The 23,662-nt window shown below is 39.7% G+C and overlaps 1 protein-coding gene and 1 long non-coding RNA gene across 8 annotated transcripts in view; both read left to right on the top strand.

The window, feature by feature from the left end:
* The window catches only part of LOC140465092 (uncharacterized), a 959,861-nt gene that overhangs the window by 620,570 nt on the left and 315,629 nt on the right, over positions 1–23,662 (top strand). The window lies entirely within an intron of this gene.
* The window catches only part of LOC140465087 (endonuclease/exonuclease/phosphatase family domain-containing protein 1-like), a 155,161-nt gene that overhangs the window by 103,880 nt on the left and 27,619 nt on the right, over positions 1–23,662 (top strand). For all 7 annotated transcript variants that reach the window (XM_072560953.1, XM_072560946.1, XM_072560947.1 and 4 more), the window contains one exon: positions 15,331–15,441. In XM_072560953.1, the coding sequence (XP_072417054.1) occupies positions 15,331–15,441 (111 nt within the window). The remainder of the gene's footprint in view (positions 1–15,330; positions 15,442–23,662) is intronic.

Raw genomic sequence — 23,662 nt, 5'->3', positions numbered from 1 at the left:
CTGGACGCTTGTGACCAATGGTGTTCTGCAAGGATTGGTGTTGGATCCATTGTTGTTTGTCATTTATATAAATGATTTGAATGGGAATATTAGAAGGAATGGTTAGTAAGTTTGCAGATGACATAAAAATTGCTGGTATGGTGGACAGTGAAGAAGATTATCTAAGAGTTCAACGGGATCTTGACCAGCTGGGCCAGTGGGCTGAGGAGTGGCAGATGGAGTTGAATTTAGATGAATGTGAAGTAGTGCATTTTGGTAAGACAAACCAGGGCAGGACTTACACAGGACTTAGGGCCCTGGGGAATGTTGTTGAACAGAGAGATCGTGCGGTGCAGGTTCATAGTTCCTTGAAAGTGGTGTCACAAGTAGACAGGGTGGTGAAGAAGGAGCTGGCATGCTTGCCTTCATTGAACAGGAGTTGAGATCTCTACTTGCAATTATACAGGATGTTGGTGATGCCACTTTTGGAGTTCTGGTCGCATTGTTGTAGGAAGGATATTATTAAATTGGAGAGGGTGCAGAAAAGATTTACAAGGATGTTACTGGGACTGGAGGGTTTGAGTTATAAGGGCAGGCTGGATAGGTTGGGGCATTTTCCCCTGGAGTATAGGAGATTGAGGGTGACCTTTATAAAGGTTTATAAAATCACGAAGGGCATGGATAAAGTGAAGAGCAAAAGTCTTTTTCCATGGGTGGGGAAGTTCAGCTAGCAAGCATAATTTTAAGGTGAGAAGAGAAAGATTTAAAAGGGACCTGAGGGGCAACCTTTTTACACAGTGGTTTATATGTGGAATGAACTGCCAGAGGAAGTGATAGGTGCAGGGACAGTTATAACATTTAAAAGATATTTGGAAATGTACATGAATAAGAAGGTTTCAGAAGGATGTGGACCAAACACAGGCCAATAGGACTGGTTTAGTTTGGGAAACCTGGTTGGCATGGACGAGTTATACCAAAAGGGTCTGTTTCTCTGCTGTATGACTCTGACTCGATGATGTCATAATTGGTCTTAATGATGATGTCTGAGTGATGAATATTGATCAGGATATTGTGGAGAACTTACCTATGGTTAAAAATAACACTATCATGTCACTTGGGTTAGAGAAGAAGAGTCATTGGGGGGGTTGCTTGGGGGAGGGGTGGGTGGGGAGGTGTTGAACAAATGATGGAACCGTTATAGAGAGGCAAGTAGGAAAAGGCCTGTTTGTAGGAAATATTACCCTCGCAGACTGACCCAGCAGAGCAACCCAGCAATCTTTTGAGGAGCTGTTCATAAGCAGGCTGCTGCTACTTGTGGAGGCTGTCATTCAGCCGCATCCCCATCTGCATCAAGACCTGAAATCCACTGCTAGAGATTACACAGTCAAGGTCAGGGCAGGCTGAACTTCCTTCTCTGCAGCTCCTTAAAAAAATTACACAAGCAAGTTGATAACATCAGTCAGAATACAGGCCATGCTGGCAGCAAGCAAGTGCCAGACTTTCTTATTGAGAAAGATGTCTTCTTGGGCTTGTCTGTGGTTACTTGCAAAATCTATCACTGGTGTATCACTACTTCGAAAGAAAATATTCCAATAATAGCCCATTTCTTATCACTTGGTATCAAAAGCAAAAGAAAAACACTTCTTCAGTCAGTACAGGAAATGCAATTTAAATATTGCTTTTTATTAAATTAAGATATCCAAACTGTAAAATGTATAATTAACAGCATCAAGAAAGGCAAGTTTTTAAAATCTGTTTATAGAATGTTGGCATCACAGGCAAGGCCAGAATTTATAACAGATCGCTGGAGGAGCTGGTGGTGATCTGCCTTAAACTGTTACTGTGCAAGTTCCAATTCGTATTGTTCCAGATGACATTCGCCCCAGTGATATTCCCCAAATTCACACACTAACATCATTTCTTACACTGTGTTCCTCAACCCCTACAGTGCTCTTTACACTTCATGTATTTCATGTCACTCATTTCTCACTCAGACCAGAATCAAACTCTTAAACTGACTGCTGTTTCAAGAAATGGGGCAAGGCATCGATAGCTACGCTAATCTCCTTTACTCTCTACAGCTGACCTCTCAATCATCACAACAACGGAGAGATTCTGTATCCCAGCAATGTCCAGTGTAGGTGGGTAGTCGCAGGATTTAGACTCGGCAGGCATGAAAGAATATATTGCCAAGTCAGAACAGCATGTGACATAGAAGGCAACTTGAGGTCATAGCATCCCATTTGTCTGCTGTTGTTGTTCTTCTGGGCAGTAGAGATTGTGATTTGGAAGGTGCCCTTAGACAGTACAGACCAGGTTATTGTACTTCACAAGAACTACTTTTTTGTTTTTTGCAAGTTCGAGCTACAGGTAAACAGTTATAAACCATCAGTATATAACACTACAGATTGAAACACTAATCTGCTTATAAACTCTTCCTAATGTGTGCGCACACACAGAAGGACATGGACAGAGAAAGATACATGAATGAAGGATAAAATGGAAAACATTTCTGTATTTTTTTATTCGCAAGATCTGTTGAGTTGGTTCTTGCTGACTGGAAGGTTCCTTCCCAGCTTTGCTTTTGAGTGCTTCCAGTGGTTTGAAAGAGGCACAGGATGGCTGGTTCACATATAAAAGTACTTCACTTACCAATTGTTATGCCACAGCTTACAACTGCTGAAGGAAAGATACACTATTTTTCTTCAGACTTAACATTGGTTTTTACGGCAGAGAGCAGAGATAGCTCCTGCGCTGGTGGAGATCTGATCACTTCTGTGTATCTTGTTCTCAGCTAGTGGGTTATCTGAGAACAAACCAGAGGGCAGATGATGTGAAAGGGAGTGTCCCCCTCCTTCCTGCCATCTTCATTTAGGTCAAAAAGGTACACCTGGCAACTCCTACCTCCTGCTCACACCGACTGTGGCTTGGTATGGGCAGCACATTATCCCAGTTTTAAGACTAAGATATAGGAGCAGAATTTAGGCCATTTGACCCATTGAGTGTGCTGCACCATTTGACCCATTGAGTGTGCTGCGCCATTTGATCATGGCTGATGTTTCTCAACCCCATTCTTCTGCTTCTCCCCATAACCCTTGGTCTCCATACTAATCAAGAACCTACCTATCCTATAATTATATTTATACTTAAATTATATCTTATATAACTATTATAACTTATCTATCTCTCTCTTAAATGCACTCAATGATTTGACCTCCACAATCTTTTGCAGCAATGAGTTCCACAGATTCAGCACCCTCTGGCTGAACAAATTTCTCCTCATCTCAGTTCTGAATGTTGGCCCTTCACTCTGAGGCTGTGCCCAATGATTCTAGTGTCTCCTACTAATGCAAACATCTTCCCCACATCGACCCTATTGAGGCCTCTCTTTGTACGTTCTAGTGAGATATCTCCTCATCTTTCTAAACTCCATCAAATACAGACCCAGAGTCCTCAACTGGTCCTCATATGGCAAACCTTTCATCCCTGTGTTCATTCATCTTAACCTCATCTGGACCTTCCCAACATCAGCACATCCTTCCTTAGAAATGGGACCCAAAACTGCTAGCACTATTCCAAATGCAGTCTGCTCAGAGCCTTATACAGCCTCCGCATTGCATTCCTGCTCTTGTATTCTCGCCTTCTTGAAATCAATGGTAACATTGCATTTGCCTTCCTAACTACCAGCTGAACCTGCATGTTAACCTTCAGAGAATCCTGAACTAAGACTCCAAAGTCCCCTAGTGCTTCAGATTTCCAAAGCCTTTCCCTATTTCAAAAATAATCTACACCTCTATTCTTCCTACCAAAATGCATAACCTTGCACTTTCCCACATTGTATCCCATCTGCCAATTCTTTGCCCACTGTCCTAGCCTACCCCAAGTCCTTCTGCAGCCTCCTGCTCCCTCAACACCACCTGTCCACCCACCTGTGTCATCTGCTTAGCAACAATGCCCTCAGTTTCTTTGTCCAGATAGTTAATGTAACATGTGAGTAATTGTGGTCCCAATACTGATCCCTATGGAACTCTGCAAGTCACTGGCTGCCATCATGAAAAAGAGTGTTTTATCCATACTCTCTGCTTCTGCCAATCCTCTATCCATGCCAGCATCTTTCCCCAGTAGAGAGTTCCTGACATGAAGAAGGATCCTGAATGATATGCTGAAGGTCCAGACAAGGTTTAGAAGAATGAACACTGATGAAAGGTTTGTCATATGAGGAGCAGCTGAGGACTCGAGTTCTGTACTTGATGCAGTTTAAAAGGATGAGGGGAGATCTCATTATACATTTCAATGAGAGGCCTCAATAGGGTGGATATGGGGAAGATGAGTGGGTAACTGGTGACTCCAGTTCACTGCTCGCTCCCCAGGACCTTCATCTTGGATATCTGGTGCCAACATCTCCGGGAACAGACCATGGGTAGCAGCCACAACCACACCCTGTCCTCAGATATTGGCATCTGATATGTATCAGCCAAACTGCATTAACATGGTCCATCTCCAATCAATTTACAGTATGTTTCTACACTTCAAAGTTACACTTTGGAGCACACAGGCACTATTCATTGCAATGCTGTTGCAAAGACTCTGCTCGTGCAGGGACAGTTACTCAGCTCATGGTGTGTATGTGGGAGCACTTCAGTGTTCTTTGCTTGCTGTCTTAGTGCCCACCCACTTTTCACCTGGATCTCACTTGCCATGTTTTTTTTTTGTGGATTTCCCCTGAAGCCAGAGTTTAAGGGTGTGCAGTACCTTTTGTCTTACTTGGCCCTGCAGACAGGAAGCCAGGCAGCGTGTTGTGCTTGTTAGTCAAGGGTTGGACAATTTGGAATGTAGCACATTCCTGTCTCAATGTCACACCAACCGCATGCTCCAGCAAACACCGTGTATGTGCATCAACCAAATGGCCACATCTCAAAGTCGAAGAGTTCTATTAACTCTGCGGGCTGACATGCAGTCCACGAAAGGTCTTGTTCAATTTTGGGCGGGGTGGGGGGGGGGGGGGGGGGGGTGGGGAGGTGGGGTGGAGGGGGAGGTAGGGGGAGGAGTGTGGGTGTTCAGGGGCCACTTGAGGCGGTCTTGGTCAGGATCTTGTCCTCGTGATGGGTGAGGAACTGAATGTCAGGCACCCCACCTCCTGCTTTTGCTCTTTCTACCCACCTGAGGGACATTTTCTTGTGAAATGAAAGAAGGGGAGGGACTGAGTGAGATGGAAGTGACTGGAACAGCATTTAGTGCTGGTGTAGGTGGGGAAAAAGTGGGATGAGGTGTCCTGAGTGTGAGTAGGAGGTGCAGAGGCCATGCAGGGAAAGTAGTCTGGGAGTTTGGATGGGTGAGATGAGTAAGGGATGTTGCAGGCAACATTGAGGTGGACAATAGCACGAGAAAAGCCACTAGCCCTCCCATCAAGAAACTTGGAGAAAATGACATTTAGCCAATTTCTGATAAGATTCAGTCCTTTGTCTACAAATACTATTATTCATTAAAATGTGCCCCACTAAATGCTTTATAAAATTAAGTGTATTTATTTACACTGCAGGTTTAACCTCAGATGGGTTTTGCATCAAGTCTACAATCGTAGTATAAATGGATCATTAAATATTCTTGTTAATTGTATCAAAATACACTTGATAGCTTTATCCATGTTGTTTGCTGATCCAACAGTTTTGGGCAAGGTGTCTCATCCCAGTGTACCTTTCCAAATAGGTAAATTCATAAGTGCTAAATAATAGTACAGTCTTTGCTTTAAAGTAATGACATCTGAATAATTCCTGCAGTTTTTGATCTGGAAATGTAGCAAGGAAGGATGTCAGATAAATTGTGAGCTGCAACAAGTTGCCAGCTCATTTTTGCATTCTTGTTCAAGGATATTTGAAGGAGACCTATTCAATTATGCTCAGTACCATTATCAACTACTTAGTGTAGAACACTGCAAAAATCACGTCTCTGAGTATCCGACGGTTCTCTTAATTGTTCGGATTACACAGCTATCCTATTGATGTAATATAAGTTTGATTTGCGCTGAGGTTTATAGCCATAATTAGAAGGCTGTTAAAGGATGAAGTGAATTGGATTCGTGGTATCTATTGAGGAATTACAAATGTTGCAGCATCTTTAGCATTCAAAGCTTCATAAAGATTCTTCCCCTTCGGGGCCGTAATTTATTATTTGTTGTGGCTTTATTTGCAGTTACAACTTCATTGTTTAACTTATTTTCTTCAAGGCCATTGCTCTAGAAAATTTGCTAAAGTGAGACTGATGTTTTTTTTATGGGATGCTTCCAAGAATCCCAAATTCTATGATCTAATTGCTAAATGTTTTTAAATTTTGCGAGAGTGAGCCCATTAGAAGATTCTTGTATCTTTATATCTGTTCTGCTTTGTTTAAAAAAGCATTTTTATTGATTAATATTTTTCTCCTCCGAGTTGGACTTTCCTCATTGCTTGATTGCAAAAGAGCAAATTTCCTACAGATTTCTCAAGTCCAACCTGTGTCAGTCTTGAATCAGTGATACTTTGGTCTCTAAGTCAGAATTTGTGCATTTACTTCAGACCAGTAAACCTGAATGTGAAATCAAGACTGACTTTACTGCAGTACGCAGGGAGTGCTGTGATCTCAGGTCATAATAAATAATTCCATGGCATTGATCAAAGGAAAATAAGGGAGTTCTTCCCAGTAAACTAGCTATCATTTATTCATCACCCAACTAAAAGCAAATGACCTGGTCATTTATATTACTGCCATCTGTGAAACCTTGCTTTGGACAAATTAGTTGCTACTTTCCAATAACACAACATTGTCTTTACTTAAGGATTTCATTAGTTGTGAAGCACTCCTCAACATCCAATTTTCATGAAAGATGCTATGCAAATGTGAATGACAATGGCAATTTAAGTCAAGTTACAAATTGATAAAACATTGGACTTTTTAATAAATTGGCACATATTTCTGCCATAGCAGTTTGAAAAGAAATGAAGGACTTATGTATATATACTGCACTTTTCTTATGCCAGAGTATCTCCAAATGCTTTACAGAAAAATGGCCTACTTTTGAAGTGTAATCACTGTAGGAACTTATGAAATGCAGCAACTAATGGTCCTTTGAAAACTTATCACACAAAAAAAGTTAATTATTACATGTGGATTGAAGAATAAATATCTGCTTGATAGGGATAACTTTGTGGCTTTTCTTTGGGATCTTTTACATCCGCCAAAGTGTGCAGCCAGGGTTTTGATTTAATATTTCGTCTGAAAAATGCCACTTCTGACAATGCTGCAGTTCCCCAGTAGTGCACCAGTTTTAGTATTCAAGTCCTCGAATGAGTGAGTCCCATGAACCGTGGCTGATAAAAGGATTTCAGTAAAGAGAGGATTTGAATTAGAATCTCAGGACTGAATTTATGGTTTCTTGGCTGAATCTGAATTATGTTGAGTTTTGTGGATGGATAACCACTGGCAAGGCCTTGCAAGTTTTAGCACCATATTTTACCAAACCTGCATCATTAACAACCTACTCTTCTCCTCTGGTGTGCTTCACATCTGATTCCTGCCCTGTTTTACCACGCACCGTTCCCAGAACAACTCACTACTCAGAAGAAATCCCAGAATTCACCTTGTACCCACCCATCTTACAAGCCCATTGTGAACCCAGCGAAGCATGGTCAGCCTGGAGATACCGTGAATGGTTTCTGATATTTGCCCTGGAAATGGCAGACAGGGAGATTGTTCAGTCCATTGTGACTCTATACCTTGACGTGCAGCATTGAAGTGCAAAATAATCCTGTAAGTGGATCAGAGATGAGGGCTGTTAGAGAAAGGCACATGTCAGATGAGAATGTTGATGTCCATGGATGTGATTTGGAGATGCCGGTGTTGGACTGGGGTGTACAAAGTTAAAAATCACACAACACCAGGTTATAGTCCAACAGGTTTAATTGGAAGCTGTTGGACTATAACCTGGTGTTTTGTGATTTTTTTTATTCATGGATGTGGGTTGCATGTAGCATGTTAGCCCATGGGCGGTGCCTTGGGATGTTGGTATCCATGTCCAACATAGAGGTCCTTTGGAGTATTGCAGCAAGCTGAATTCGCCAGGTGCCTGTTCTGGTTTCCTTATCCAATTTTAGACCATAAGACTATAAGACATAGATGTGGAAGTAAGGCCATTCGGCCCACCGAGTCCACTCCACCATTCAATCATGGCTGGGCATTTCAACTCCACTTACCTGCATTCTCCCCGTAGCCCTTAAATCCTTGTGACATCAAGAATTTATCAATCTCTGCCTTGAAGACATTTAGCATCCTGGCCTCCACTGCACTCCGCGGCAATGAATTCCACAGGCCCACCAATCTCTGGCTGAAGAAATGTCTCTGCATTTCTGTTCTGAATTTACCCCCTCTAATTCTAAGGCTGTGTCCACGGGTCCTAGTCTCCTCGCCTAACGGAAACAATTTCCTAGCGTCCCACCCTTTCCAAGCCATGTATTATCTTGTAAGTTTCTATTTGATCTCCCCTTAATCTTCTAAACTCCAATGAGTACAATCCCAGGATCCTCAGCCATTCCTTGTATGTTAGACCTACCATTCCAGGGATCATCTGTATGAAATTTTCTCAATGTCTAGCTTGCTTAATGTATTTAGTAAGATAGAATGCTGAATATTGATGAGGCAAGTTGTTTAAACTATTTTAATCACTCTCAATTGGCAACTCACCTCTGTCTAATGAGAATTTTGCCTCATCACCTTGAAAAGCTTACAAGATGGAATGAGAAATGACTGAGTTAGAGATGGGCCTCACTCTGGCTTCTTGTCTGATTCCACCACAAATCTCACCATAGCTCATATCCCTGAGAGCCCTATAAGATTCTTCCTTTAATGTGAAGTTGTTCTCTTCTCAGGTGGAGCGAAGTTATATGTTTAGAAGTAAAATACTCTATGCAATCCTTTCTATAGATTCTGAAGTTAAATAAGTAAAAATGAGCTTTCATTATAAATTGTTGTTTAGTATCTATAAGCTATATAATTCTGTAACACTATAAATTGTTGTATCGGTTAAGAGCAAGTTCAAGGTTAGTTGTAATACCTTCCATATTTGAATAAAAATGGATAGGAAAAGATGCTCTGGTCATCAAATCTGATCCACACAATTATCGAGGGTTTCACATTATAATATTTGCACTTTCCAGCCCTCACAAAGTCATACAATATCAGAGACCTAGACCAGTTGCAGTTAGAAGTGGGATAAGATCTAGAAAATTTTTCTCTAATCCCTTAAGTGATCAAAATTAGCCTAGGAGACCACTCCAGTCCTGCTTCACGTTTTACTGTAAGAACGGTTTGTATGAGATGATCACTCCCAGTTGGAAACACTACCAGCTCTTTCTTGAAGGAATCAATCACATTATTGTTCACTGTGTGAGCTCGTAAGCTGTGTGAATTCCAGAGATCCCCCAATAGATTTCAGTCAAGGTTTCTATGCTGAGATCGGCCATTTCAATATGATACTGATTGGCAGCTGTAGATTAGCAACCCACACCGACCAGCAAGTGGAAGGATTTTGGAAAATTCTGCATTTTCTGCAAAAGTCCATGTGTTGAGGTTAAATGCACTTTCTCTTATAGTTTGCTGCATTCACTGAAGATTCACATAAACCCTGCCCAATAGCTGTGTTATGATTCACAGTCAGTGTATCAATATATTTAAGATATATGCTTTTGATATATCATGTGATATATTAGCATGTGACCTGAAACTGGAAAGATCTCATGCCATTTTATTTGGGATAACCTGCAGCACAACATACTATTGAAAGTTGATGTCTTTTGTAACCAAATAGCTTAATGTGAGCTCAGATGTAATGTGAATAGGATATCTATATATTAATGAGCTGCAGAGACCTGTGTCGAATTTTTCAATACCATGATATCCATACCTGGTTTCTTATGTAATGAGGGATAACATCAGCATTGCCACATTACATAAAATATCTTGCTAGCAGAAAGACCACACCTCAAGTTGGTATGATTTGACAAATATTCAGTATGTATTAATATCAGATCCTGTAATCCAACACTGAGTTTCATTTAATCTTGACAAGAAGCATTGGTGTCTAGTTGTCCATGGGCTGCTTTTTTGGAGTCAACATTTATACAAAGATTTTGGATACATTTGGAACAGGTGTTACTTGAGTTCGTACTCAGTTAGCGACGGTCTAGATCAGTTAATATTCAGTTTGCTGAAAATCTCAATTTGAATTTACAGTACAGTCTTGGCAGTATGCTTGTGGTTAAATGTGAAATGCCATGTGTAGGACAGTAACTGTTGTTAGGCTCAACTGACTTTAATTTGGAAGAATATGTACTGAAGTTGATGCCCTTGGGCTCAATTAAGGCTCACTTACACAATCCCAACACTGGGTCATTCCCTGTTATTTTGGTTCACTTACACAATACTGAATATTGCTGCTGAGCTGAAGTGCATGTTATCACCTGTGAAGGGTTTTCTTGTGGAGATATGCACTGACTGGTTGCAGATATTCAGAGTTGGCGTATTGTATTCTGCTCCTGCTGCAGAAGGTTTATATGGTTTTTATTTGTCAAGAAATCTGCCTGACACTGATTCTGAAGCCACGTGTTCAAATGAGAAGACAGCGCAGGTTACAAATATAAAACTGCAGAGGTCAAAATCTCCATAGAAATGTTAAATAACAAGATTTGGTGCAAATGGAGTAAGAGTAGCTTTTACTATTCACCAAACAAATAGTTCTGAGAGGATTGACAATGAAAATTTCTAATTATCAGATATCTGATCCAGCATGATATGTCATACAGGAAGATTTGTTGTCTCTGAGCAAAGCAAATAGCACAGAGTCTCTAACTTCAAAATAATCTGCAATATTAATTTTCTTTTGAGGGAATGACATCTTACATTTCAGTTTTATTTTAGCACTAGAGGGTTTGCCAGAAATTATCTATTGCACCATTCAAACCCAATTGCAAGAGCTCTAAATTTTTCATTCATTCTTTAGAATTAAATTCTAAATTCATGCCATGACAGTGATATCTGCAATATTGGAAAGTGCTGAAATAGGTCATAATCAATTAATTAGCTAATCCTTTTTTTTAAATAAAGAGCATTTTCAAGAAGGCAACCTGTAACTGGAATACTACAGGGATCAATGTTAGGGCCACAGTTATTTACAGTGTATATTAATGACATATGAGGAAAGTGAAGTTGGAGGATGGTGCAAAAATAAGTGGGAAGGCAAGTGGTTAAAATAACTCAAAATAGACAAGAAATGTTGGGAAACATGGGAAATGTGAGGTTATACACTTTGGCAGGAAGAAGAGGAGCTGAATGTTATTTAGATGGAGAAAGACAGCAGAAAGCTACAAAAAAAAAGGAGATTTTGGGACCTTGTGCATAAATCTCAAAAGTTATCTTCCAAGTTCAGCAGGTAATTGGAAAGGCAAATGGAATGTAGGCCTTTATTTCAAAGGGAGTGAAGCATGAAAATAAAGAGGTCTTGCTAAAACTATACAAGACAGTGGTCAGACCCCACCTGGAATACTTTGAATAGTTTTAGCCCCCTTAAATACGGAAAGATATATTGGCATTGGAGAAAGTTCATTATATTGATCCCCAGTATAGAGGGACTGCTTTATGAAGACAGGTTGAGTAGTTTGGGCCTGTATTCATTTGTCTTTAGAAGAAAGAGTGGTGACTTTATTGAAATACACATGATTCTAAGGGGATTTGACAGGAAATATGCAGTTAAGTACTTACTGGAAAGTCTAGGGTCAGGGTGTAGAATCTCAAATTGAAGGATCGCACATTTAAGACAAAAACGAGCAATTTCTTCTTTCAGAGTGCAGTGAATCTGCAGAATTCTTGACCATAGAGAGCTGTCAAGGCTGAGTCATTAAGCATATTTAAGGATGAGATGGACAAAATTTTAATCAGGAAGGGAATCTAGCATTATGGGGAAAAGGAGTGAAAGTGTTGTAGAGGGTGATCAGATCAGTTGTCATCCCATTGAATTGCACAGCAGACTGAGTGGGCTGAATGGTCGTCTTCTACATCCTATGGGCTTATTCAGATCTCCAGCATCTACAGCACTTTCCTTTAGTTTGATCATGATCTAACCTATTAAAATAAGATTGGCCACCTGTGTATAACTCTTAGAGCTTTTATTTTTGTATCAAGCACATCTGCTGATTTAAGACCAACTTGATCAAAGTTCCAATTTGCTTTTCCATGCTGCTACAACACAGCTACTTGCTGTAGTATGTGACCTGAAAATTAATTGATCTAATCTGATGTGCAAAGGACCAGGATGGGAAATATGCAAGTTGGGTAAAGGATACTTGCCTTTCACTGTGAGTTTTACTGCCATACAACACACACCAGAGAGGCAAAGTGACAGCCTTGTGGTGTTATTGCTAAGCTGTTAATCCAGAGACCGAGGTAATGTCCTGGGGACCTGGGTTCAAATCCCACCACAGCAGATGGTGGAATTTGAATTAAATCAAATTTTGGAATTAATAGTCTAATGATGACAATGAATCAATTGTCAGAAAAACTCATCTAGCTCGCTATTCTCCTTTTTATGGAAGAAAATTGCTGTCCTCAACTGGTCTGACCTGCATATGACACCAGACCCTCAGCAACGTGGTTGAGTCTTAAACCCAACACGGGCCATTAGGGATGGCAATAAATGATGGCCCAGCCAGTAACACCCTCATCCCATGAATGAATAAAAATAGACACAACTACAGCAAGGCAGTCAAGGACACTAAATTTAATTTGTATTAAAGTAGTAATGTCAGAAACATTATGGGCAAATGTAATGTGATTAATGGACAATTAAAAAGATAAAACAAACAGTTTAACAGAAGAAGATTGAAGACTTCTAAGATTGTGATAAGAATGAGGCATTAAGAATTTAGACCACAACTTTGTTGGGAAGATTTATTAATCAGCAGTCCTAAAGTTTTGATGCAAAATCGAGGAAGCATACATCTCATATGATTTAGTTTGTGAAGTATGGGAAAGTATCCATTTTGCCCATGAGAAAGCAGAAATAGTTTATTTTGCCTGCAGAAGGTGAGAAACCATCGTTTGACTGCAAAAAGGCCATCAGACTCTCTATTTAATAGCATGAATTAATATGACAAATTATAGAACAGTACAATAGAGTTATTCTAATAAAGTTTAACATTTTGTAGGATAAATTGATACAGCATTGCTACATCAATGTCATATTGATATAGCATTGAAGCTTAAAGATTAAAGCTTTAAAAAAACTACAGAATTCCAATATTGCAATTTAAAAGCTCACAAAACAATGAAAATAAAGTGGTGTTGCTATTTATAGAAGTAGACGTCTTCCAAAGGAAGAGATTAAACCAACATTGACTGAGTACAGGATTAAAAGCTTTAAAGCCCAAAATACAGCAGCATTTGGATACTGCAGAATTTAAAACCTCTTTAAAGGAAGATGAATAAATAATTGTATTAAGAAGTCAAAGTAGGAAAAATAATACCGCCACAAAGATTTAATATCATAGATGGGCCAAACAGAGCACAGGTTTGGGGATCTTCAAGAAAACATTTCATTGCAAGACATTCATCGGGGTAATTGGTAATTCAACTGACTTGAGTTTCACAGGGCCAGGTTTTGTCAATGGATAGCTCAGTAATTTTAGGCTTGATATTGAGGTTAGTTTTACTGTCTAAATAGATCAGAAACCATAGCTGAAGAAACAGAAGTTACATGAAGCTACATGGTCCTGGAATAACTCTTAACATTAAATATACAGTATAAATAAAACTGCAATATAAAATATATCATATTAGTAGACATTGCATATAATCAGTCTCTTTCTTGAGCAGGAAGGCATATTATGGTCTTAATTGTATTCCAAAAAATGAAGAACTTGAACAACACGAGTAAAAGCTCCTTTGAGATGGAGCATCCTAACTTTGCTCACAAGGTTAGGGAAACTCAACACTGGGTACATCTGGCAAGCCAAACTATTATGTTTCTACACATCAAGGAACATTGCACATCTCTTAATGACCCATGTTCAGAAACACCAGAATAGCCACCACATCCTTGGTGACATAACTCTTTCTAATGGGTCTCTCAAAATATTCATTAACTTACACTTCAGCACGGCAATAGTGAGGGAGAATTCACCCTTAAAAAGAGGAATTGGCATCAGCACTCTAATGCAATGCCAGCTGATGGTGGTTGGTTGCAAACCAAAACATCACCCACAAAGAAATAAAAATGAATGGCTTTATTGTACACAGGTCAATGGATTACATAATTATGTGTAGACAACAAACTCTTTTGGAATAGCTTCACTTGAGTTGGCAAACCTAATCCAAACCTGTGGATCATAATAATTTGGCTGTGTCTCAGTTGTTGCATTCTTGTCACATAGTTAGGAGGTTAATGGTTCAATTCCACTCCAGAAATGTAAACATAAAGTTTAGGCTGACACTGCTGTGTGGCAGTGAGAGAAATGTGCTGTACTTGGTCTAAAAAAAAATGGTCTATTTTGGATGAGAGATAAAGCCGAGGTTCTGACAACTCCCTCAGGTGGATGTGAAATATCCCATGCAGGCAGTTAAGGAAGAACAAGGGAGTTCTCCCTTGTGTCTTATGCCTCAACACCATTACTAAAGCAATATCTGATAATTTTCTCATTGCCATCTGTGGGAATTTGCTGTGCACTATATTAGCCGACCCATTTTCGACATGATAACAGTGACTACATTTTACAAAAGTTCTGCATTGCCCGTAAAATGTTTTCGGGCATCTTGAGATTGTGAAGTGTAAATGTAATGATCTAAATGGAAGTCTTTTCCTGTTTTGGATTGAATATACTGGTTCATCAATTAATCATGTCATCTTTTATTGTTTGTTCATGAGTATCACGAGCTAAGCCAGTATTTATTGTCCCTCCCTATTTGCCCTGAAGAGGTTATGAGCTACGTTCTATCTGGAATAATTAAAATGTTTCTCCAGTAAATTGTTTAAATTATTTGTTGACAAACAGCTTATGGATAAATTAAAGCTAGCAGCTATTCTTTCTCTAATAGTATTGTGACTGTAGGATCTAGGACAAGTGCAATTCATTCCACAACAATTTTCATATATTTATGCAGATGGAGCAGTGTTAACTTTTTTTTTACATTTTTAGTATGCACTCAGAGGAGTTAGGTGTAAAATCAGAAAAGATCAACTATTTGGAGTTTTTAAAAACTGCTAAAATGCAGCTTTAATGCAAATGCAAAACATGCTCAGAGACTTTGTCTCCAATCAAAATTTCTCTTTTGCAGTTCTGTGCAGAATTGAATCAGCCAATGCTGCCAAATGTTCGTAAGTGGAAAAGTCCCAGAGGATGTTGGAAATGTGCTGTATCCGAGAAACCATCTGTACAGATGCATGAGGTATGCTCCCTGCGATGCAAATCTTAGTTTAAACATAAGTCATTGACTCTTCAAAACTTCTCATATTTTGTTAAAACATGCAGTTTTGAATGGATTGAGAAACAGGTAGTTTTATGTGGGACACAATAACAATGCTTTCTGACTAAAGTTTGCCAGTGAATCAGGTCTTGACTAAATCAAGGGATGTTTCTTGCTTCTTTATGCCAGTAACTGCCAATTTGATCCTGAATCATCAGCATTTACTTCTGATTGGCAATGTCTCCCAAAATCTCCCAATTGATGTTCATCTTGTTGACTCCTGGTACCATTCTGAATGTGAAATGCAGGTTTGTGCCAAACATTAAGATGTGTTTATTTATGTACATAAGTGTCGCCCAAGGTGAGAGGTGATTACGATCTGCTGTTCTTCTTTTTCCTCCACTATATCCAATTTTGTGTTCAAGCAACATTAGTTCAGTATTATTAAAGGAATACTCATTAGTATTTCAGTCCTAGCCTAAAAGTCCTTTATGCAAAGAACTTGTATTTATATAACACCATTTACATCCTTGTGATATCTAAAATATTTCATAGCAAATAAATTACTTTGTGATATTGAACTTGTACCGAGATGGCATCTTCAATACCACAGCACTTCCTCAGTACCCCCCAGTGATTCATCAGCTTGTGTCATGCAGCTCAAGACTTGCAGTGGAATTTGGTCTCAAGATTATTCAAGACTGACCCATAAGATACCAAAACACATTTACTAGAAAATGTGCTTAGCAGTAAGAGAAATGTTAGTGATTTGCTCCCAATCTTTGATACCTGTGCCTATCTCTCTATTTTCGCTTCTGCTTTTGAATTTTACTTCTATCTTCTTTACTTCTCCAAGACTACTTTTTCTACAAATGTACATCATAGAAGTAGAAGTAGACCATTTGTCCCCAAAAGGATGCTCCTTCATTTAATAAGATCAGAGTTTTTCAGATTGTATTTTGAATTCCACATTCCCATCTACCTCCAATAACCTTACATTCCCTTGCCTGACAAGAATCCATCTTTAAAAAAATTCAATAACTTTGTCTCAGAAGACAATGGAGGCAATTTCACAACCTTCAAAATAAGAAAAATTCCTTCTAGCAAAGTCTAACCCCCAACTCACTTAGAACTACACTTTGAAAATTGGAGTTCCAAGCTCTCTAAATGTTTCCCTCCATTTTCACAATATTTCCACAGGTTCTGATTTGTTTAATTGCACTAACACTTTGAGCTTTGCCCTAGACCGAATACCTTCTCTATCACCCAGCTGTTCTACTCCATCCAAGGAATGTAGATCTTCATGGATATGGTTTAGTCATCCATTGCCAGATTTGCCAAGGCCATGGAAAGAACGATTGGGACTTGCTCTCATAAGTTAAAATTGCTTATATGAATCATTGATGAATACATTCCACACAAACTTTCTCCAAAGTTTCCTGCTGCCTTAACCCTGAACATAGCTTTCTCTCATTCCTGTGCAACTCTCCTCATCGAGAGAAGCACTTGTAATGGTTCCTGCTCCCATATCATTACCTACAATGTCTACTAAGGCTTGATCCTGGCCTCAACCTATTTCCAAGCTACCAAAACAGACATTGCAGGAAAAACTCAACAGATCTGGCAGCATCTCTGGAGAGAAAGCAGAGTTAACATTTTGGGTCCAGTGACCTCCTTCAGAATTGACGAATGTATCATTTTAATTAAAGGTAGATTAGCAGGAGGCTGGAAAAACACAACAAGCCAGGCATCAGGTGGTGAAGTCAAATTAATGACTGAAGTAAGGAATCGTACACATTGTCTCATTTTATTGTTGTTAATCTGGAAAGAGGTGGTACTAACTGGGATAGGGAATAGATTTCCTAATTAATTTTATATACCAAATAATCTTAATGTTTAATAATGATCGAACTTGATAAAAATTAATTAAACTTCTGTCAAACATATCTAAGACTTGGAGATGCTGGTGTTGGACTGGGGTGGACAAAGTTAAAAATCACACAACACCAGGTTATAGTCCAACAGGTTTATTTGGAAGCACTAGCTTTTGGAGCACTGCTCCTTCTTCAGTAGTTGTGGAGAAACATATCTAAAGTTTTTCTTCCAAATCTTTGTCACTTTTATTCTTCCCATTATAAATTATTTTATCTGCATATAGTGTCAACCTTGATTCAGTGATCGCAATCTCACCTCTGACTTGAGCACATGATTAATACAGGCAGGTGTATCAATGCCGTACTGCTATTGACTTCAGGTGAAGTCTCTAATCTCCTCAGCCTAGAGATGTGCAGTAGTGACTTTTGATTCCAACTTAGTGGCCCACGTGAAATACATGGTGTCATATTTGTAATCAAAGGATGAATGGCTTTGTTTGATCTCCTGTGACCACCTTCATGATCATTAGGCATTCCAAAACGCATCATAGAACAGAATCTTAGAAAGTTTATGGTGCAGATAAAGGCCATTTGGCACGACATATCTGATCCATCTGAAACAAAATGAGCCACCAACCTCATCACACCTTTCACCCTTTAGTCCATAGCTCGGCACTTGAGGTGCATATCCAGATATCTTTTAACTGGATTATGAGTTTCTGTCCTCACTATTGTTTGAGGCAATATACACTATATCTCCACCATCCTCTGGGTCATATTTTTCCTGATCTCCCTTTTTATATTTCCATCAATCATTTTAAATTTTGCCCATCAGTTGTTGGACCTGTCTGCTAACATAAGGAGTCTGCTTTCACCCACTTTCTTCAAGCCCTGTACCTTCAGGGATCTGTGGATATACACTCAAGGTCCCTCAAATCCTCTACAAATGTCAATATTCTCCCACTAATTATGTATTGATTTGCCCTGTTTTACTTCCCCCATGTGCATTCACCTCTCAGTTCTGTGTTGAATTCCATCTGCCACTTTACTGTACAGAAAAGTAAGTACTTTTTTTGAGGTTTGGCCAATGTATATTGATAATGGAAATGAAGCACCCAGTTTCTATGCAGCTAAATCACACAAGCAGTATTCAGGAAATGCCATGATTGATTGCAGGTATTTTATTTATTATCTTTGATGAATGAATGCCAGCAGCTTGCTTGTACTTTTTGAGAAACTTAATCCCCATCTTCCTTGCCTTAGGGCAATTGCAGGAAAGTTATAGAGGCTTGGAGTTCTGGAGTTGGACAGAATGGAAGTAGACCCTTTGGTCTGATCAGACCATGCTGACCATAATCCCAACTCAATTAGTCCCACCTGCCTGGGATGGCCAATGTCCCTCCAAACCGTTCTTATTCATGTACTTATCCAAATGTCTTTTAAATATTGTAACTCTACCTGCATCCATCCTTTTGTCTGGAAGTTCATTCCACACATGAACCACCCTCATATTATTTTTAAATCTTTCTCCATGCACCTTAAAAATATGTCCCCTAGTCTTGAAATCACCCATTCGAGGGAAAAGACACCTGCTATTCACTTTATCTATGTCTCATGATTTTATAAACTTCTGCAAAGTCACTCCTCAACCTCCTGTGCTCTAGTGAAGAAAAAAGTCTCCTCTCTTTATAACTCAAGCCCTCCATCTGCCACTCCTCAGCCCATTGACTCAATTGATCACAATCTGTTTGTAATCTGAGCTAACCTTCTTCACTGTCCAGTCTCCCAACAATTTTGGTCATGAGGAGGTGCCAGTATTGGACTGGGATGGCCAATGTTCAAAAATCACACAACACCAGCTTATCATCCAACAGGTTTATTTGGAAGTACACACTTTCAGAACGCTGCTCCTTCTACCTGATGAATTTTGGTGTCATCCGCAAAGTTACTAAGTATATCTTCTAACTTCTTATCTAAATCGTTTATATAAATGACAAAGTGGACCCAGTATCGTATGCTACTACATGTTTTATACTATTCAAGAGATTCATTTGAACGCAGTTGTCTACAACTAATATGATTCCTTTTTATTCTTGACTAGAAACTCAATATCTTTATTCACCCATTGTTCCGTAATCCTAGTAGCCTTACTTTTCACTCTTACAGGAACATAATGACTTTGAACTCATGTTATCATACTTATCAGACATCCCTTAACCTGCAAACAGTCTACTCCAATTAATTTTTGAAAGTTCTGGTCTCACAACATTAAAGTTTGCCTTATTCCAATTAAAAACTTTTTATGGAAGGCTTCTCCTTTTCCATAACTATTTTAAACATTGAATTATGATTGCTAGACAGTCACTTGCCCTGCCTATTACCCAAGAGAGGGTCACATTTTGCTCCTTCTCCAGTAGGAAACTTACATAATTGATAAAGCAAATTTTCTTCAGTCCATTTAACAAATTCTTTGCCATCCAAACCGTTAACACTATGGTAATCCAGAGTCAGAGTGTGGTACTGGAAAAGCACAGCCGGTGAGGCAGCATCTGAGATTCTCCTGCTTCTCGGATACTGCCTGACCTGCTGTGCTTTTCCAGCACCTCACTCTGATCCCCAGCATCTGGAGTCCTCACTTTCTCCATATGGTAATCCAGTCAATGTTTGGAAAATTAAAATCACCACTTATTGCAATCTTATTATTCTTACATCTATCTGAGAGCTGTCTACATAGATAGTTCTGGGATAACGTGCATTCTGGCAGAGTGATTTGGCTATTATATTGCTGAAGAATTAAGGAATGGTATTTTTGGGAACGCTTACCTGATGAAGCCACAACCATCTGATGAAGGAGCAGCGCTCTGAAAGCCAGTGCTTCCTATTAAATCTTTTGGACTATAACCTGGTGTTATGTGATTTTTAATTTTTTTACATCCCAGTCCAACACCGGCATCTCTAAATCATAATTACAGCAGTAATGCTTTCCTTTATCACAATCACCACTCCCCCTCCTGTTTTGCCTCCCTTTCTAGCCTTTCTGTGGCATCTGAAACCCAGAACATTGAGCTGCCAGTTCTATCAATCCCTCAGCTAAGTTTCTGAAATAACTATGACACCCAATCCCATGTTCCCAAGCATACCCTGAGTTCATCTTCCTTATCTGTAAGACCCCTTACATTGAAATAAATGCAGTTTAATTCTTCAGGGTTAGTTCATTTTCTGACTTGCTCTTGTCACATACTCCTGGAATACAACTAGCATATTATCCCGTAAGGATATTGGTCCCTTTCCCGTTCAGGTGAAACAGAGATCCCCATTACCCAAGAGCTTGAATCCCTGGACATTACACTGTCTCTTCAGCCATTGATTATCTTCTTTATCCTTTTGTTCCTTCCCTTATTTGGCTTGGCACTGGGAATAAATCTGCAATTATTACTTTTGAGGTTTTTTTTAAATCTTCTACTGTCTGTGTGGAGTTTGCACATTCCCCTCGTGTCTGCGTGGGTTTCCTCCAGGTGCTCCAGTTTACTCCCACAGTCTAAAGATGTGTAGGTTCGATGGATTGGCCATGCTAAATTTCCCATAGTGTCCAGGGATATCCAGGCTGGGTGGATTAGCCATGGGAAATGCGGAGAATGCAGGGAATACAGGGATGCGTCTGGGTGGGATGCTCTTTGGGAGGTCAGTGTGGACTAGATGGGCTGTTTGCACACTGTAGGGATTCTATGAACCTGGACAGTATCATAGATTCACACTCACTGCCGCAGAATCTCCTGTCTGTGCCCTTGACCGGAGAGTCTGTATAACAATTGTTCTTTTAAATTTTGTCAAACCCTGGCTAAGTTAAGATTCATGTGGATCGTAACTTTAATTAGAGAGACCAGTGGTTCAGGCTGAATGTTGTTTTTTTTTAAATAGATTGACAACTTTTGTAAAGTCCAGGCAAAGAAACCACAAAATAACTGACTTCTGTTTTTCTCTCTCCAAGAGAAAATATGCTCAACATTGAAATTGTTTTTGCTGCATGTTTCCTGCCAGCAGTCCACCTGACTTCCACTATATTTTTGACCACCTCTTCCTCTGTGTGATTTAGACTCTTGCTGAGTCACTGATCTTTTGTAAACAAGTTTATGTTGTTAAGTGATCATGCCTCTTTTTCCTATGTGAGGAGGGAAGTTGAGTGAGGGACAGACAAGCCCCAGTGGCTCATTTCATCATCACTTTGATTACCTGGTTTATGTCCAATCTGAGATGACAGCTTCTTTTCAACTTTCTGCTCAGTAATAAGTTCTTGCTGCTTCCTGTGCTGAGGTCTGTTGTTTTGAATAGCTTCCCCATCTCAGTGGTCAGGGCAGGGAGTCTGCAGTGAGATATAATTCAAGGCTTGTTCTCTCTGGTGATAACTTTTATTTGACAGTTGCTATTGTAATTTAAAATGCTTGTAGCAACGCAAGCCGGGAACATTTCTGTGCTTTCACTTCCTGTGAATCATAATTCTTAGTAATTGTTTTCAGTTACCAGAAATATGTCAAAATAAGGAGAACAATATGAGTGTGCTGAGGTAATAATTTCAAATTTAGGTGGGACTTAACTTTTGGTGAAACCATCTCCTTAAGAATGCTTTCTTAAAAAGAAATTTGTCGAATGTGTCTGGAGATCTTAAGAACGTAAGAAATAAGAGGACAAGTAGGCCATTTGGCCCCTCAAGCTTGTCTTGCTATTCAACAAGGCCATAGCTGATCTATTTCAAAAACCTATCTACTTCCTCTTTAGCATTTTCACCGTTCACAAATCTCTGGGGTAGAGAATTCCAGACATTCACAGATCTCTGGGATAGAGAATTCCAGACAGTCACTAACCTCTGGGAGAAGAAATTTATTTTTCTCAGTTTTAAATGTTTGTACCCTTATTCTGTAACTATATCTCGTAGTTCGAAATTCTCACACTAATAAAAGCATCTTCTCAATCTCCCAGAAAAGCCCCGTCAGAATCATGGCTGTTTCAACAAGAGCAGCCCCCTTTCTTCTAACCTTTAATGAGGAAAAAGACACGACCCTCTCTCCCTCGTAGCCCTACGCACGGAGGGAAAAAACACCATTTCGACAGGGACAACACATCTATCCTGGGACGGGCTCAGCAAAGACATGCCAGACAATTCCTAGAGGCCTGGCACTCCAACCACAACGCCATAAACAAACACATAGATCTAGATACCAACTATCAACCCCTCAGAAAACAAACAGGAAATGACATCACCACAAACCCCAGGAACCCCATCCAGGAGAAAGATATAAATAGAAAGCAGGAGACAACAGCTTCACTTCACTTGGAGGTTGCCACTGATGATGTTATCTAGCCAGGTAATGAAACGTCTGGATATCAAACCTACAGCTCAGCGAGCAAACCTACACCCTAAACCTCAACCTGAGCTACAAACCTTGCAAAAAAGGCAGTTTTAGCAGTTTTTGATAAGGTAACCCTGTCTTCCCATGAATCGGCATGGCGAATCCCTTTTGAACTGCCCCCAATACCAGTATATCATTTTTAAATACAGGGACCAAACTACATGCAGCACTCCAGGAGTGGCCTCCCCAACCTGTTTAGCTGTATGAAGACTTTCTGTTTTAAAACTCCAACCCCATAGCAATGAAGTCCAAAATTCTATTTGCCCTGTTCATTACTTTCTGTATCTACATGGTAATGTTTTTGTTTCATGTACAACACTACCCAGATCTCTCTGTGGTGTATGCTTTTAGAGTCTAGATTAGAGTGGTGCTGGAAAAGCACATCAGGTCAGGCAGCATCCGAGGAGCAGGAAAATTGACGTTTCGGGGCAAAATGAAGGGCTTTTACCCGAAACATTGATTTTCCTGCTCCTCGGATGCTGCCTGACCTGCTGTGCTTTTCCAGCACCACTCTAATCTAGACTCTGATTTCCAGCATCTGCAGTCCTCACTTTTGCCTGTACGCTTTTAGAGTCAATCTATTCAAGTAACAGACTGTCTTTTGATTCTTCCTACTGGAGTGCAGTGATCTCTCACCTTCCTACCTTAAACTCCATCTCCCACATGTTTACCTGCTCATTCATCCCGTCGATATCCTCTTGCTGATTCCTTATGTCCTCACCACAACGTGCCACCTCCCACCCCTACCTATTCTTGGATCGTCAGCAAATTTGGATGTGCTGTGCCTCCTCCTTCAAGTCATGAATGAAGATAATAATTAATTGAGGCGTTATCTGGTACCTTTTTGTGCAGCACCTCATTGACCCATTGAGACTAGTGATCATAATTCTATTTGTTTTAAAATAGTTATGGAAAAGGATAAGC

This window comes from Chiloscyllium punctatum, chromosome 41 (genome assembly GCF_047496795.1).
Source record: "Chiloscyllium punctatum isolate Juve2018m chromosome 41, sChiPun1.3, whole genome shotgun sequence".
Lineage (NCBI taxonomy): Eukaryota > Metazoa > Chordata > Chondrichthyes > Orectolobiformes > Hemiscylliidae > Chiloscyllium > Chiloscyllium punctatum.
Note: the sequence above shows the minus strand (reverse complement) of the source record. Positions and strands in the feature narration are given on the sequence as shown.